Genomic DNA, 17,827 nt, shown 5'->3' with positions numbered 1-17,827 from the left:
ATCAAGCCATCCTCAGACAGGAGCTGTGGCTACAAATTCCAATGATACAATGACATAATTTAACTGCAACAAATCACACTGCTCCCATCCTTTTTTCCAACCCTGAGTTTTTAGAGCATCTTATGGGAGCTAAAAAACTGTCCTGAAGCATGAAATCTTCAGAGGCTTAAGCAGAGTGCACAAAAGGGTAGTGAGTGTGTACATGCTGTGCTGGATGGTGAACTTCTCTTGGTAAATAGAACTTAACCTCTTGAACTTAAACCCTTGGAGCCTGCAGGATGCTGCAAGTTTGTTTGCAAATGTTTTTCTCTGAAGGACTGAACAGACCACTTGGGCTGTGTGCACAGGCCAAACAGTGGCATTGGTGGCGGGAATGCTGCTCAAGCTTCCTGTCTATCCAGTCGTACTTCCATTCCAAAGCACAGCCCCCTGCTGATGTCCAAGGTGCATCTCAATCACACTTTGTTTTCTCCCGTCCTAGGAAATTTACCAATCTTACTAAAAATACCAAATCACACCTGAAAGGCAAGTGCTCTGTACCACACCATGACACCACTGAATTCAGACTTTTTGCAAAGTGACAAACCCCAAAGAAAGAAGAAACAAGTAATTTATGAACTGGATGCTTGGAAGCATGTACCTGGGCCTGCTGGTGGGAGCAATAGTCCATGCCTGATACTGGAATTTTCTCATCTCTGCAGAATACAGCTGAAAACAGAAGTTCTCAGTTCTGTTCTTCAAAACCAAAGTCAGAAGTTACCAGGACAGAAAAAGACAATGCATTTTTCACACCCAGAACTGCAACACCAATAACTTGATCCCATTCAAAATATCATAATATTCTTTAGGGCACACATGAAAAAGACCAAATTTAAGAAAAATGCCTAGAACAATAATAAAGGTAGTAAGCACAGCCAGCAACACGTGAACTGCACCTGACTACACATGTACAAAGATCAGCACAAGCATGAATGAAACTGCTGAGTGCTTTAGTCCAATTAATACAAACCATGTGTACGATCACTGAGACTAACCCAGAAAGCATCCAAAAATGGCCAAAGGTAAAAGAGAATGACTACATAGTTTTGAAGACAAAGTGCTCACTTTAGAGGTAGGCTGCAAAAACAAAATAAACAAAACCAAAACCACACCCACACACACACACAAAAGCAGGTTGAAAATGCTGGAAAGATTTCTTGCAATAGCAGAAAAGCTTAAAAACATACTCCAAGGCTACATAATTGGAAATGTGGCATTCACAGTTTGAAGCATCTAGCAGGAGACTGGAAATTCACTTTGGTATCACTAAGCCACCACCTGCAGTCTTTGGAATTGATCTGCCAAGGCACTTCATTTGGAACTGACGCTGAGCCAATGTACCAAAGAAGGACTGCTCCAGTCACACACCCGCCTGAATGTGGGGAAAACCAGATCACAAAGCACTTCCTTGTTGTTGGAAAGAGCAGCTTAATGCTGTTGTCCTCCAGGGACCTACAGGCAGGACCACAGCTTGGACCACAAGCACAAGTTTTTTTTGGGAAAGGATGTATCATTGGTGAGAGACAAGATAACACATTATCTAAGTGGAGAGAAGAAGCTTATTAGAGAAGCATTTGGCTGAAGAGCTTATGCACACAGATGTGATTCATCTCAAAAGATCAACATTTTCAAGCTAAATCACAGGTTCTGCATTTTGAAGGCAGGAAGAGGCAATTCCCACCAACAGTTTTTTGTGCTGGCTGCCAGACATTATACTGCTATTACATCTGAGACACAGCTGCAAGTCTGATCCCATTCAGAAAAAAAGCAATGCAAAGGTACACGTACGATCTGCATTTTTACATTCTAAGCCAGGGTCACTGCACCCATCCACCTCTTCCTTTTGGGGAGCTGGCAAACATTTCCTTTTGGTGAGGAGACACTATGCACAAACACAGCTCTGACCTTTCAGCAAGAAGCCTTCCACACAACTCCAGATTTCAAAGGCTGACTTTATCCTACTGGATGTAGAACTTAAGCTCTACTAAAACGTATGAGGAAAATCCTCTCCTTCCTCTAATTTACAGATGCTTTTATGAACAGTCCACATTTTAAAATCCTCATGTAGCTTAACAGACCTGCCAGGATGAAACTGCAGTGATTTTGTCCATTTGCTGAAAACACCAGTTAAAATTAACAGTCTCAAAAGAAATCCTTTCTGCCCAGCTAATAAGGATTCTTAGTTTAAAATAAAAACAAAGCAAAGGAGTGTTCAGGTAGTAATTTACTGCCTTGAGCACTGGCCTGCAGAGTTCTTTATTTTTAAAAAAGTGAAATAATCTTTCTAATTAGTTTTTAAAAAGTCCTCAAAAAAAAAAAAAAAAGGGGATTAGATTGCTTCTGCATTTTAGCAATTGTTTCTGAACCACTAAAAGTCAGCTGATCAAATTTTCCTTTTGCTCACATGCAGTTCTTGCAGAAGAGGTGAGAAGCAGAGTGAGCACTGACCATACAACCATAATGCTAAAACACTTCCAACACACACACACACACTGAACCCCCTCATCCCAGGCCTGTGAGTACAGCATGAAAGGCAGTAGATATGAGGGAGTGGGGAATGAACCCACAGTGCCCTAGGACAAGTTTAAAAAAAAAAAAAAAATCATCAATCTCATTACCCGTTTACAACAATGTAGGGATGGGGGGAACTGAAAAAGAAAGAGCTCTCTTCAACCTGGGAAACTAATACCAAAGGAAAACCCCACACCTTTGGCTTCAACTTCCAAGAAAGCTGGTGAGGTGAAAGAGGGCCATGTGGAGGTCAGTGGGTGATTTACAGAATGGTGATGCGGTGGCACCTGAAAAACTAAACAAGTCACAAATGAAAGCAAACCAGAGAGAGTCAGCTAGGAAGTAACAGAACCCCCAGCCATCATGGAAGTGAAGACTGTGCAGCAAACAAGAAAAGATGGACCCAGAGAAGTCCTGGAGGTGATTTTGTTGGAGGCAGACTTTGGGATTATTTTTTTTTTCCTTGGAATAGCCTACATCAGGCTGACACAATGAATGCAGACACTTTAATCTATACCTTGTAGATTAAAGGAAGAACTTTTTAGAACTACCTAAAGGATTTGGGAGCTTAAACTGCACTACACATTCCAGAGGAATTTGATGTGCAATTAATTAGACTGTTCTGGAATGTCTTTGGTTTTTGTTTTTAAACTGGTTTTTTCCTTGAAATCTCTGAGAAAGTGCATTTCAAAATCAGAATGTGATTAACTAGAATTCTACAATACGGAATTACAATGAGCAGGAGAACTAATGTATGCAAATGTTATTTCTGATTTCTGTTGCTTCACATTTTTTGGAGTCACTGTTAGTTTGTATCCTGGGTAAAAGGGTTTATGGCTTTCTTGAACTAAGCCCCTCTTTATGTAGGCAACTATAACACACTGGAAGCACAATTATGCAGCTAAGATAAGACAAAATACAGTGGTGATGCACCAATTCATCACGTTTGGGTTCTTCTAATGAAGCCCATTACTCACAGAAGAGAATTTTCTCAAGCAGTTAGTCACCAGCAGACAGCTTTCCCCATTACTCCTTCCTTTTCTGCAGCTGGTGAATAGCCTGGTCCTCCCCTCACCATCCCAGAAATGCATTATTAGGAAAAGTCAACACCTAAATTAAAAGTAAACAAACAGTATTTAACTTTCCCTTAACCAAAAGAAATTAACAATAAAACAGTACACCTTTCATGAGCAAGCAAACCTTTTTCATTTAATAAAAAAAAAGATAAAGAAAGACAAAAAACAGCCTGCTGTCCATTTAACACTACAGAAAAATACAGAGTATCTTTCTTTAGCTTATTAAAACAAGCATACAAATAAACTAGATACTAATAACAGCTTGCATAGAAACATTTTGTTTTGTACTTTGTGCAAATCTTACTAAATAAGGCATGCTGGCGGACTTAGGTAGCAATGCAAGAGTTATCAAGGAATGCCGAGGAACCGCAAGGAAAATTCCAGGCAGTCTGCAATCCACATCCACTTACACACTTCACTGGACTTCAAAGCCCAACAGCTGATAGCTGCAGATCTGTCTGCAACATAAGGCAATATGGTATGTGTAGGGCCCAGCACCTGCTTTCAGCTTCTCGTGGGTTTGCTACACATAAGATCACTTGAATTCAGAAAACCTGAGCCAGTAGTTAAAATGGGGGTTTTGGATGGGGATCGATAAGAACCCGGCTTCAGGGTGAAGCAAGGGAAGAGGCAAAAAGGACAATGACATCAAGGAACACAGCCCTTCACAAAACCCCTTCAGGGTTTTGTGCAGATCTTGTATGTCTTTTTATACTGTGAACTCTTCCCATGGGGCAATGTTTTTTCAGGCAAACTCGTCTCCTAACAAGTTATCCAGAAGAGTGTTTCTGGAACAGAAAAAGCTAACGTGTTTGCGTCTCTTAGCCAGCCATCAAGTGTCTATTGCAGAAATCCAACAGGAATTAGTGACACTGAAGAAGGGTGGCTGTGTAACGAGGAAGGGATGAAGAAGGAAGCTGCAGTAAGAGCAGTATCAGAAATCTCAAATAAGTTATGTAGCACAGAGGGAAATTATAAGGCCTAACTTATAATAATATTTTGCCTCCTTCTTTCCCCTCCAAATCAAGTATTTTCAGGAAATATTGAAGTACAACCTTCTTTTGAAAGCAGCTTTGCATTAAAAAATCTGTTTAAATTCCAAACGCTTTTCCAAAACACATTTTAAAAACCCACTAATAATAATCTTCAAAATCCCCCAGTATTTTTTAACATAAAATGGAATGTTCCTGGGCTAGAGCTGCCAGCTCCTTCAGGAACTCTGGGAAAAGGGCAGCTGCAAGTACGGCGTTCCTCACGTGTGCAGGAAGGCTGGGATGAGCCAGGCCTTTCTTTCCTTTCTGTCCCAGGAAAGGCTGCAGTACAGCTGGGTAAGCTTCGGGAAGATTCCTTCCTTTCCCTGGGTTGCTGCTGTGATGGACACTACCTAAAGACAGAAGGAGAGGGAGAGGAAAGAAAAAAAGACTCTGTATATTAAGCACACAGAGTACTTGTACAGTGCCCAAACCCAGTTTATACGGATTGTGTTCAGAGCTGTAATTTGCAGTACCCACATTGTGCAGGGAGATACTCCACTAATCCAGCGTTTTAAAGTTCTATGTGGCCTGGTTCTATTGCATTTTTTATTACCTATCTTTCTCCAGGTTATATATCATTCATTTACAGCTCTGATGAGAAAAATATGTGGGCAGAAGAGGAGTCAAGGGAAAGAGTAATATGGATTTACCTTCTGAAACAGCAGATAATATCTACCCGTCTAGAGCCAGCATGGTTGTCTCCATTTCAACAATACTATGCTCTATCCCTCCCCCACATCAAACTGTTGGTTTGATTTTACTTCTCTTTCTCTGTCCTCTCCCTGTGAATCATCATGTCAACAGGTTCAAGGCCAAGCTATCACATCACCACATAAGTTTGAAGCAAGTTAAAAACTAAGGGAAAAAAAAATTTAAAATTGGATTTTTCTGCAGCTATAGGCCCCACTAACTACACTTACTTCCCTGTAAAGCAACTAACCATTAAAAAGAGATCACGTGAAAGCCACTGTGTGCTCTGCTATATGATCTCTGCTGCCAGAGTTCAGAGGATCAGAGCTCAAGTATCAGAATGCATGGAATTACAGTGACAGCAGCACTTAAATTTCAATCAATTGCTCCTTGTTTCAACCTGAAGCAGAACTGCCCTTTAATTAGATGATAATTAATTTAGTGAAACTAAAAAGGTGACAAAATCTAATGCTGATGGAAATAAATACTCTACAAAGAAAAATTAACCTGTAGAACTCACTGCTACAAGATAGAACTCACTGCTACAACGTATCGTTGAGTCCAAGAGCAGAACAGATGAAGTCCCATCTAACTTACAAGTGGGATGTTCGCCTGAGATATATAAGTAAATCATTAAAAAGAAATAAAAGGGCTGTTATATTAATTCACATACTGCAGACAAGTCCAAAACTGCATTGCTGCCTTCAGAAGGGGTTTTCCTTACACTGTACACAGTTTATGTTAACAGTCTCAAGTGATGCCAGCCTTGCTCTGAAACCCCTCCAAGCAGGGAACAGGGGGAGCTGTAGATGAAGGCCTCACTCGATGCTGCACAGCAATCCTTGTTCAACAGCTCTGCACTTTTGTTCCTTGCCTGTACTTCACCCAAGGCACTGTGGAATTACTCTACTCTTCCAAACACTTGGGGGAAAAAAAAAAATCATCTCAATCATTTAAAAGACTTGTACTTTTCTTGAGTTTAAAACACCTTTCCAACTCCAGACTTATCAATCATTCATGTTGTTATTCTACAAATTTCTACCTACTAGAGACAGAGTACAGGAATTTCTATTCTGTGGGAAAATCTGACTGTGGGAGGAAAAACAACTTAAATTATAGATTACAATGAAAAGATAAAGTTTTAAGCTTCCCCTGAAGATTTTTTCCTCAGATTTTCTAATGTCAAAACATTTCATAATTAATATTTTAAGTTTTTTTAAATAGTTTAGGCAATATAACCAGAATGCTAGTACACTGTCAAAGCTTTGCTCTTCTTTATACTCTTCCTTTTAAAAAGAATCAAAACGGATACATCTATAAAAATGTTTTTTGTTTAGATTCAACTGCTTGTTTGGAAAAAAACCCAAAAAACCAGAAAGGCACAGAAAGCTGATCTAGGCACTAGAGATTTGGGGTTTTTTTTTAGTTTGATCAGGATTGTTCACTTCTCTCTAGAGTCAGGATGCAATCTGAGTCATACAACTGAAAATTGAGCAAACGAGTACTCTGAAGATTGCTACCAACACACAGAAAAAGGGGCAGCTTGCACATGGAACTACATCGTGACAGCTCTAGATGTGTAACCAGAGCCCAAGCTGCTGTGGAGGAAACCACACACTACAGCAAGCAAAAAAGAACAAATTGTACCATTTCTGTTCAAAAACCTTCCGAGACCAACCCTGTAAAGTGAGAGAGAATTCTCTATAATGTTTTGGTTTTACATTTGTCTTCCTCACGAACGCAGCCTTCAGGTTTTTGTATGTGCATTCTGTAGGAGGCTGGCTATGCTCAGACCTGCAGAGACCACTGGGGTTTACTCACCACTTCTTTTCAGGGGAAAAATCCCTCAGAGAGCAACCAACATGTCTGACAGTCAGAGATGGAGCTCAAGCTAATGCAAAGAAGTCCATGGGGAGTTCCCAATTTGTTGTTTGGTTTTGCTTTTTTTTTTTTTCTTTTTTTCATTTACCATTATTGCAGCAGTTCCTACCTTGCACTTTTTAATCAACATAATGAAGTACTGGTTGATAGGCTACTGAGCCAGCTCTCCCCCAGGATTAGAGTCTGATTACCTGCATCACTAGTCCTGCAGGGAACCAAATCTGCAGTTATCCAGAAATTTACTTACTCTCCATTTATTTGTCAAGAGAAGACTTCTTTGCAGGAGTTGCCACTATACAGAAGAAAATGTACTAACAGGGTGACTAAGTAGCCTTGTTTCAAATTCCTAAATAATGACCAGCATGAGTCAACCTGCAAATTCTGAAGCCCACAGAAGAAAACTGATGTAAAACAGGATGTATAAATAAATGTCATTGGGAATGCATTATGTGGAAGTTCTTATTGCCAGCACCTGAGATAAAAAAGGACTCTGAATATTGCCTCTTAATCTCATCTCCCACATGCTAGCTACAATGCCATCTAATTGTTCAGCCTTCTATTCTATGGCACCAGAACGCAGAGCCTTAAATGCTACTGACATGTGCAGTGCACAGCTTTTTTACAGCACACCAACAGACCAACTCTTTGGGAAGCAGCCTTAGCAAGATCATAATTTTACAGTCTAGATATACTGCAAACCTTAGTAACACAGACTATGCTGTCTACAAAGTAGGCAGATTATTCTTCAGAGTCTTGAAAAATGAAAACACAATTAAAATGGCACATTAAGAGTCCTGATTTACACACCTCTGGAAATCCAAGAAAAGCATCAACATCTTCACAGAAGTGTGGGCAGAGTGGGTGATTATTAGTGACTCCCAAAGATGAGTAAGCACACACCTGTAAATGCAACCTCTCTTGAACCCTCTTACAGAGTCAGCTCTTCATGACTCACCAAATTTAACTTATTCCCATCGTGTGGCAAGTTGGCTTTTAAGAGAAGCCTGCATCCAACATTGCCCACTCAGAAGCAAGCTGAGAACAAGCATGTCCTCAGGGCAGGGCTTCAGCTCTATCCATTACCTGCCTGTGTCTGGAAGGTTCTTATTTGGCAGCTAAGACTTCATTTTGTTTATTTTTACTAGCTTGCCCCACAGTGGTAAAAATAAGTACAGGTATCTATAAAGACAGGTGCAGTATGCACTGTGCTTGAGAAGCAGCAGATGTTAGTGAGTCCCCTGCAAAGCTGGCTTGGAGGGCTGATACCTCTCTAACTCCCCACTGCTCAGACACACACACCTTTTGTTTTTTTCTGTTTGTTTTGCTTTGTTTGTCATACATGAAAGATACTAGCCAGAAAACTTTCAGTGTCTTACCTCCTTCAGTGGTAGCCCAAACGATGACACCAAGCCTTATTCAATTGTTGCAGAAACCAGTTCATACCGTCCTCTAACATTTATCAAAAAAGAACCAATGACCTAGCTGAAGGTCAGGCTAAAAATAAAATGAAATCATGCACATATGCCACCTCACCTCATGCTTTGAAAGCGAGTTTGTTTACTGACAGCAAGCCAAGAACTGATTTTGTAACTTCTTTAAACAGACATTTTATATAGCAAATAAAAACTCATAAACAGCAAAGAATAACCAAATAGACCCATACACTGTGGTCTACTGAGCATCATCACTTTAAAGTCAGAAGGATACAGTTGGCTAATGACATTCACAACACACCACACCTTTTAATCATCTGGAGAAAAGGACAGGGGTAATAGGTAAGTCGTTTCACCAGCCCTCCTCTGAGCATGCTTATCATTTACCTTTGGTGAGAAATTCTTCTGCAGCATCAGACATGTCCACACGAAAAAGGAGGTATTGTTGGGCCTCCAGGAGAAGCCCTGGGAAGTCTTTTTCAATGGAAGCAAAATGTTCAATCTTATTTTTCACAGATGCCAGCACCTGCCAAAACAACAGTAATAATTACTTCTTTCTCCTTTGCTCCCACTGCAGCCACAGATTGAATATTCAGGCTTTCTCTACCTGCATTAAAATAGAGTTCTGACAAAAGCTATGGTCATACAGAGTTTCCAGTTCTTTGCACAAATGTAATTAAAACATGGAAATGAAATAAGAAGCTCTCAGACAGGTAGGTAAGCTACATGTGAAAGTGAAAGGAGCTAATGTAAGGTTTAAGGAGACACTAAAGACACTGCTCCAGTAGGCATGGCTAACACCTGTGGTAAATACCTGATAGAGCGAGCGCACGCTAGGCTGAAACACCATGTTGGTGTTGAGCAGAAAGGAGCGAAGAAGCGGCTGTGGATAGCTTGCCAGCTGAGTAATAATCCCAATAAGCAGCAAATTTACATGCAAGGAATTCTCCAGCATGTTCTCCAGCTTTGACAACACTACACTGATGAATGGTCCTGCAAGAAAATAAAAAGGAATCAATGCTTTTGTTTCCACAGAAGAAAAACCCTAAGATCCAGGAAAAAGGCATTTAAAGGGAATTTTGACCATCATAACCAACCAAATTAGCCCTCCTACACAGTAATTAAAGACAGCAGGGAGGGAACCCAAACTGTAGCTGAACAGAGAAAGCAGACTTAACAGAGATGTTGAAAGCTTTTGTGGTTAGCAGCACATTTGCTACCTAGCCAATCAGTTTACATTAATGGCTTATTTAACATGCATGACTATTCCACTTGTATGTGCCAATAAGGATTTAGCCTAGGACATTGCAGTCTACCACTCTATTCCCCTTGAATAAACTGGAAGGGTACTACTAGTTTAATGCAAATAGAATCTGCTCTTTTTACTCTTCCTGTGCCTTATTTCTATGTAAGGACTGGGCAAAGTGAATTATTGCTAGCTTTCTTGTTCTATCAAAAAACTGGTGTTCTAAAGAAAATATGAAAATGCTCTTCTAAACATAAAAATCAAGCTGTGATAGCTCCCATCACAAGAAAAGGCATCTTCAGTATACCAAACACTCACACAAAGCAAGGAAGACATTAAAATAGATTTATAAGCATAATTGCTGGTAGACATAGGCGTTATCATATAAATGTCACCAATAATAACAGCTTTAGTTTGTGCATTCATGCTGAAGGACAGCCACTGAACTACAGAAGCATTTACCATGAAGTACGTAAACCCTTAGTGCTCAAGCTTAAGAACATTTGCAAGGCTGAGAATGACTTCACCCAAATACTACCCTGTTAGACCACACAGCTGGGGAGATGCTTGAGGCAGCCAGTACAAGGGACCTCCTCACAAGTAATGTCCCTTGTCCCACCCACAGTCCTACCACACTATTCCACTTGCATAAGAGCTAGGAAAACCATGGAGAAGAATCCCTGGATGATTAGCTCTATTATCTTTGAATATCCCACCCTCAAACCTGGCAAAAGATACATGCCATAGGCATTTCGAGGGTCGAGCAGGTGGCCATAACCCAACACCATTCCAGCTCCCCTCGGCTTGCGCATGGCTGCCATTCGAGCTGGCTGGGCACGGCACAGCCCAGTTCAATGTGCCTGCTGGAAACTGCAGCAGAGGCTAAGGCACTTCTGGCCCAGAGCAACAGGAAAGATCAAATGAGGAGTGCCCCTGCTGCCATTTCACTTAGCAGAGCTCCACTAAAGGCTGGAATCTGTCATGCTTTACAGCAATTGTGAGCACAAAGCCAGCACTCCTTCCAGACTAATCTCTCAGGGCTGGCACAGGAAAGGTGGGAGGGCCAGAGTCGACAAGGCTTCATGTGGCTGCTGCCTTTCAACCTCCACCCCAGCCATCAGAGCCCCAGCAGCCAGCCCCAAACACTTTTGCTGAGATACAGTTTCTTCTGTCCCAACACAACCTATCCTGTCCATGGTGACATTTCACCTAGCTCCGCAGGGGAGCTCTACTGTATCAAAAGGGACGGCAGAAGGAGCTGAGATGCGTCACTGTTTCTCTTCTCTAGGTAACACTTCAAAGCTGAGTAGGTAAAGCTGAAGCTGCAAGGGAGGTTACCAAATACATAAAGAATTTTTCAGAAAGTGACAGCATGACTTTCACTCCCAAGAATTTATTGAAATGAGAATCAGAGGATGTAAGCAGAGTTTAGAAGCCTTGTACGAAACAGGTAACTAGGTAAGAAGTCAAAAAATTACTCCTTTCATGGCCATGAAGTCAAGCACTGATATATGGAGAGGGAGGAAACAAAATACAAATTCCTGTTCCTGAACATCACAAGTGAAAATAGAGATGACATGCTTTTACCATGGATATAAGACACTGAGAAGGCTTTTTCTTCACAGATTCATAGGCCTGAAAGGAGCTTCTTTGCATTGCTGACACTTACTGGCTGTGGGAAACTTCTGTGAGAAAGAGGCCTCATCCCTTAATGCCATCTCAAAACAGTAAAAGTAATCTAAAAACTTTATCAAACACATCTACAAACATAATACAGCATCCCAAATTAGATACAGAATCACAGAATGGTTTGGGTTAGAAGGGACCTCAAAGACCATCTAGTTCCAAGCTCCCTGCCCTGGGCAGGAACACCCTCCATTAGACCAGGCTGCTATCTTTGAAAGGCCCTGCAATTTTACCATTTCCAAGGTGTTGTTGCAAGTACCTCCTTACATGCAATCACTAAGATCTCCATTAAAGCCAGGTAAGGAGTCTAAGAGTAAAACACACTGCAGATGGGTAGCAAACATGTAGGCTTATTGTGTTTAGTTTTTTATCTTAATTTTCCTCAGTTTTGAGGTTTTTGTGTGTTTGGGTAAGGGGTGGGTTTTTGAAAATGAACAAATGGAGAGAGACTACATGAAGAATGAGAGACAGAGAGAACATTTTTGAGCTACATTTGACAGCAGATAACATGAAACAAAGATGTGGATACAATTACTGTACCACCACAGCAAAACCAGCAAATTAGTTGAAAAACAGACTGGATTTTTCAATTAAGAAACAGTGCCAAGCATTCTGGCCACAGTTGACCAGAAAGGGCTGCTTTTCAATGAACACATATTTTCCCCGTCCAAATGAATGAGAAGCCATCTTATAGAGGCTTTTTGTTGGGTAAGGAAACCTAGTACATTATTATTTTGTATTATTTGCATTACTCTGGTATCTAGGAGACCTAATTAAAGAGCAGGAGCCTGCAGTGCAAGGAGCTGCACAAATACAGATCAAAAGCCCACTCTGACCTCCAGTAGTAATGCCATTCCTGAATAGCTTGGACAGTCAGCAGAGAGCAATCTTAAATTGCTGCCTGGCACTAGACATAAAATCATGCCAACAGCAAGGGCAGATCTGATACTGGAGAACAGGATGTCAGGGCAGAGCAGGGAGACAGGCACCTACAGACATGACACCAGTGCTGACACCTTCTGCTACAATGTGGAATAGCAGAGACAGGAAAAATGGCACTGTGATGTTGCATCCATCCCATCAGAGATGAAAGCTGACAGAAAAACAAATTATTTACTTGGCCTCTGTTTATTACTCTGAACACCTTTCAACTGAAAAATCTTCCTCTGGCATGACAGAGCTCTCACATACAAACAACACAACCCCTGCTCAATGTTCTAAACAATTACCAAGGAAAAAAACCCTGACACACTACCATTTGCTTTCACCACACTGATGACTCTGCTGTATTTTCACATTGGATCTCTCACTCTCCTTGGAGTGGTTTCAGCTATGTAGGCTATGTCCTCTTTAGTGCCAGGACTCTTCCTTGCTCTATGCTTGTATTGTGTGCCACACAGTGTGATCTCATTTGGCCCCCTTTAATCCCCATGCCTTCTTATATTTGTTATGTATGTAATTAACAGGGCATTCCACCTGTAAACGGAGCACTCTGGCTCCTTGGAGAGTGCTTGGGAGAGACATCCTCCTTTGGTCCAAAGGGAGATATGCTCTCTGCAGAAGGGGTATCTGCTGAGAAATTCTCAAAGTCCTCCTCTTCTTCTGCTGGAGAGACAGGATCAGGAGCATCCAACTTCTGCTCCTCCATGCTTGCACTGTTTGGAACTAGTTCCTTAATAATTCTGTCATACTGTGCAATGAAATCCTCACCATCTGTGCTCAGCAGTTTTACACTTAAGTTACAATCTGCCTCCTGAGAAGAAATCTTTAACTCTAAGTCTGGCTGTGGATCAATCTCAGTCATTTTCTGGTTTATTTGTTCTCTCATTACACCTTTAGTTGAGCTTGAATTTTTCTTACTGTGCTCATCCAAATCCATTTCCAGCTGGGTCTTTGCAAGCGATCCATTGACTACGGTCTGGCTCTGCACCTTGTGTTCCCTGGCTACATTTAAAGCTTTCTCCTTGGAGCTGTCATCATCTTGAGTATCCTTTTGGGCACATAACCTGTAAACCATAACATCATCCTGAAAGTCTGACTCCTCTATGTAAGAGCCTTTGATGAGCATAATGGCATTTTTTTTCATTTCTTGAATGTGTTTTGGTGGCTCTGCAGGTGGCTGCATTTCTGTGCTTCCCAGATCATCATATGGTTGTGGCGAGCTCACGTTAGAACCAGGAGAAATCCCCGTGTCATAACTGTCATCCCATTCTAGCTCCAGCTGCATCTTCTCACTGAATGGAGTTGCTCGAGCAGAGCTACACGTGCTAGGGGTCCTTTGCTGGAGCCGAAACATGGGGTGCTCCACATCCGTACTGTTCTCCTCTGCAAGCGTCTGGATAAAGGTGTCTGGATCAGGATTTACTCCGTCATACAAGGCAGACCAAACCTTACAATCTTTCATGCACTGGATGATGGCTTCTTGAGCTTCCCCCAGGTACTGCAAGTAGCTGATATCCACAGCCCTTCCATATTCCACAATGCAAACAGATTCAGAAGAGCGTCTATCAGGATCTGGAAGTAAAGAAGACAAATTGTATCAAGAGTAGTACATCAAATTTTCTCCAGCAAGGCATCCACTAAGACATTGCAGGAAGAGTTTTTAACCCTAACAACCCAATAAGGCAGGAAGACCAAAGCACAACAATTGAGATTTACTCATAAACACATGACTTTTTCCTATCACAAAGACAGAGCTGTAACTCAAGATTTCTATGAGAGCAGCCTTCATTCAAACATTAATGCAGCAACCACACCGAAGCAGCCAGAGTTGCTGCCGTGTATCAGTACACTATTGTCATGAATGCATATTCAAGCTGGATAGTTAAAACAAAATTTTGATAGACCTGGACATGTGAAAGGAATTAAACAAACTTTCTACTCCAGGCTTGCCCAGTTTATTGTTGCCCACCACATTTCCTTCCCCTTCTATTTCTTCACAATTCCTCCCGTAAGGTGCTACCAAATCAAACTCAATTAATTATTTCATCTTCCCCTGAGCACCAATTACCTTTAGCTTGTGCTGGTTTTGTCCAGAGAATATAGTCTTTTCCTTGGCTTTCAAGTGTCAAAGTGATTCCAGTGGAGCAGCAGAGAGGTGTCAGGGCCAGCAGTTTTGCAGCAGATACAGAGTAACAGTCTCTCTCTTTCACAGCCCTCCGCTGGCTCAGCATCATGTGGTTGCACGGGATCAGATACCTGAAACAGCAGTGCCCAGCATCACTTATCCTTTCATGTCAGAGAAAGCAGCAACACACAGAATTCCCTTCCCACCTTCCTGCCTTCTCAAAAAACAACAATAATATTTACAGTGATCCATTTTCTAAGCCTCTCAAGGGCATGAAACCATGACTCTTTATATTGTGATGCTTGGTTTGATAAGGAGCTGTCAAGATGAGCAGAGATAGGAGACAGTTGCATCAGAACAGGGAATCCTTTGAAGGTCAGAGCAAACTTGCTGTAAGAAAGTATGGAGGAAGTGTGGGATGGGCAGATGTCAAAGGCTGGCAGAATGGTTTGGTCTGGCTATGAATGCATTTTGTCTCAGAATCCTCAATTTATTTGTTTTCCTGGGAAATCCAGAGAGAGGCAGTTTGCCAGGAAAGCAGCCAGGAAAAAAAGGAGGGAAGACTCATCCAAGCATTTTACTGCAGTAGATCAAGATTGAGCTCCTAGGCAGAGGAGGGAAGAAACCAGAGGAAGCTAAGGAACAGAGAAAGCACATGTTGAAGTCTCACATTGAACTTCTTTAGAGAACTTTGGTTTTACTTTTTAAAGGCACTTTTATAAGAGCCTCAGTTTTAACTGCACCAATGATCTGTCATTTAAAACGCAAATAAATTCTAAAGGATTCCCTAAATAAACAAAAAGATCAACCACAGCACTCTAATGCTAGATTGGTGATATACTTGTGCTCACAGAGGTCCTAGCAGTATTTTCCAGGCACTGCCAGTTCTACAGGGAATTTCACCTTAATGCCTGTGTGTGGAGGGACAGACAGTATCTGGAATATTCATGTGATCTGCAATGCTAAAAGCCCAAATCGGTTACACCAGTATTTCCAAATAAATAACCAGTTCTCATCTAATAAACATATCCAAATTATAAGTATTTTGAAGCAATGTATAGAATCCCAAATTAAAACCAAAAATTATCACTGCATTTAGTACATCACTTAATCTACCTACAACAGTGCAGGAACATGAAGTATTCTCATTGAGCGAGGAATCTAAGAGATGGAAAACAACAAGAAGGGTAGGAACTGCAAACAGTATACAGGTCTCTATCACAGTGCATAATACACTAGAGAAAACAGGCAGGAAGGAAGAATTACGCATTTAAAAGCAGGGCTTAAGGACTCTGGAGGTGATAAATATATTCTTAGCTTCTCTCACTTTTATAGAAATAAATCACAAGAAAATCTCTTGCTCTGGAGATCTCAGGACGTAAATCAAACTTCATCAGGTCTGGTAGACTTTTGTTGGAACCATAAATATTCTTATCTCTGTAGTTACTTGGATTTCTGCTCTCTTGGAGAACTCCCACCCAGCTCTGCATCCAGAGAGAGAGACTATACATCCCAGAGATAGCAGGAAGAATGGGAAAAAAGAGTTTGGGCTTTACCTTAAAACTAGCTGTAACATCACATCTTCACAATGCAAGCCAATGAGTGTTCTGAACAATGCCAAGGAGACCACACAGAGCTGGAAATGATCAACATTGTCAGCTTTTGATCTGGAAATTGTATCTTTCCAATCTTCCCTGCATACTACATTACAAAATAGCTCTGCCAGAACATCATGATTTATAAGACACTCTTAGAATGGTATTTCATTTAGTAAGCACCCCATGAGATTTTTTCAAGTTGTCTAGGGCTATATATGTAATATGTTACACTTTAACAAAATACAATCCTAAAGAGAAATTTCCTTCAAATAAGCTATTAAAACAAGAAGGCTTGAATATTATTTAAATTTATTAATTTAAGTTGACTTAGCAGGAATTGAACCCTGTAACTTCCAATATAGTGTTTTAGTTTTCACCTGTGACACAGAATTTGAACCAATTAAAGGTCTTTCCTGAAAGAAAAATTATAAATCACTTCAGCTTTCTGTTGCTTTAGGTATAAGGAATTATTAGTGCTCTGCACATTAAGAAGCTGAATGGTTGAAGAGCTTCACAACAAGCCTTTGAAAGAAGTCAGATTCTTGCATAAAAGGTGTGTTTTTACTGGGGAAGGGATATAGAGGAAAGCAGATTTCCTGTTTTTCTCCTATGAAATTTACAAGGAGTAGAGTATAACTTTTCTTCATGGCATGAAACTTCAAAAATACCTGCTGCTGCCTTAAATTATCGTGTATTTAAGAAATTTAAGTTTACAGGGAAATAGTAATCATTAGTCTTTGCAAATCTGGAATCCTCTGAATAACTAAATCCAAGTCTATTTTTGTACTGTGTAAAAAGATAAGATTTAAAATACACTCAAGGAAAAAAGAGGATAATATTTCTACAAGTCCTTTCAGACACCTGTCTCTAAATAAGTTTAACTCTCTGAATTATTAATTAGTATTTTCATCAATAGTAATGTACACAGCTTTTGTGCTATGTTTGCACTTGGCTGAGTTATACTGCAGAAAACTCCTTTAGCATCACAGAACCACTTTGGCTGAGATCCTGAGCTGCTCAGGGCTGCAGAATTCTTTACAATTCCCACCTCATTTGCCTATGGAATAGTAATTAATGATCAGCAGAGACAACAGCATTTGCATTTTTGTTGACAGGACTGTTTCAGTTTTCAGAGTTAATCCATCTTAGAGATGCACTAACAGCAGCATATATCGATTTTTGCATGCACTTACATTTCAAAACAGGTGAAGCTACTGTCCCTAATACACAAACTTAATGCACATGCTGGTGTTCTGGCTTCTCTAAAACATTACTGCACATTCTAAGCACTCACTTGCACTAAAACAGTATTCTCAACTTCAAGAGAATACTGTTTTAGTGAACACCAAGAGTCAGCCGAGGTTGCCAGTCAACCAAGGCTCACTCAAGTAGTCCAGTGTAACAAGTAGTCATTTTCTCATCCAAAAGATCCAGCTGTTGGCAAAGGTAACTACTCTCTCTGTCAGGCAGCTCTCCAGCCACTATGCTGCACTGTGCCCAGGCTGAGAAGGGGCTCAGCACAAACCTGAGATAAACCCTACTGCACAAGGCAATGAAGGCAAAGAG

The 17,827-nt window shown here is 40.8% G+C and overlaps 1 protein-coding gene across 5 annotated transcripts in view; it reads right to left on the bottom strand.

Annotated features, from left to right (window-relative positions):
• Nucleotides 1–3,732: 3,732 nt before the first annotated feature.
• Nucleotides 3,733–17,827, bottom strand: part of FHIP1A (FHF complex subunit HOOK interacting protein 1A) — a 78,256-nt gene continuing 64,161 nt past the window's right edge. For all 5 annotated transcript variants that reach the window (XM_059844375.1, XM_059844373.1, XM_059844377.1 and 2 more), the window contains 6 exons: nucleotides 16,220–16,299; nucleotides 14,607–14,794; nucleotides 13,073–14,110; nucleotides 9,479–9,657; nucleotides 9,052–9,190; nucleotides 3,733–5,010 (listed from right to left, as the gene is read on the bottom strand). In XM_059844375.1, the coding sequence (XP_059700358.1) occupies nucleotides 4,793–5,010; nucleotides 9,052–9,190; nucleotides 9,479–9,657; nucleotides 13,073–14,110; nucleotides 14,607–14,794; nucleotides 16,220–16,299 (1,842 nt within the window). In that variant the 3' untranslated portion in view covers nucleotides 3,733–4,792. The remainder of the gene's footprint in view (nucleotides 5,011–9,051; nucleotides 9,191–9,478; nucleotides 9,658–13,072; nucleotides 14,111–14,606; nucleotides 14,795–16,219; nucleotides 16,300–17,827) is intronic.

The sequence above is a fragment of the Haemorhous mexicanus genome, chromosome 4, assembly GCF_027477595.1.
Source record: "Haemorhous mexicanus isolate bHaeMex1 chromosome 4, bHaeMex1.pri, whole genome shotgun sequence".
NCBI lineage: Eukaryota > Metazoa > Chordata > Aves > Passeriformes > Fringillidae > Haemorhous > Haemorhous mexicanus.
Note: the sequence above shows the minus strand (reverse complement) of the source record. Positions and strands in the feature narration are given on the sequence as shown.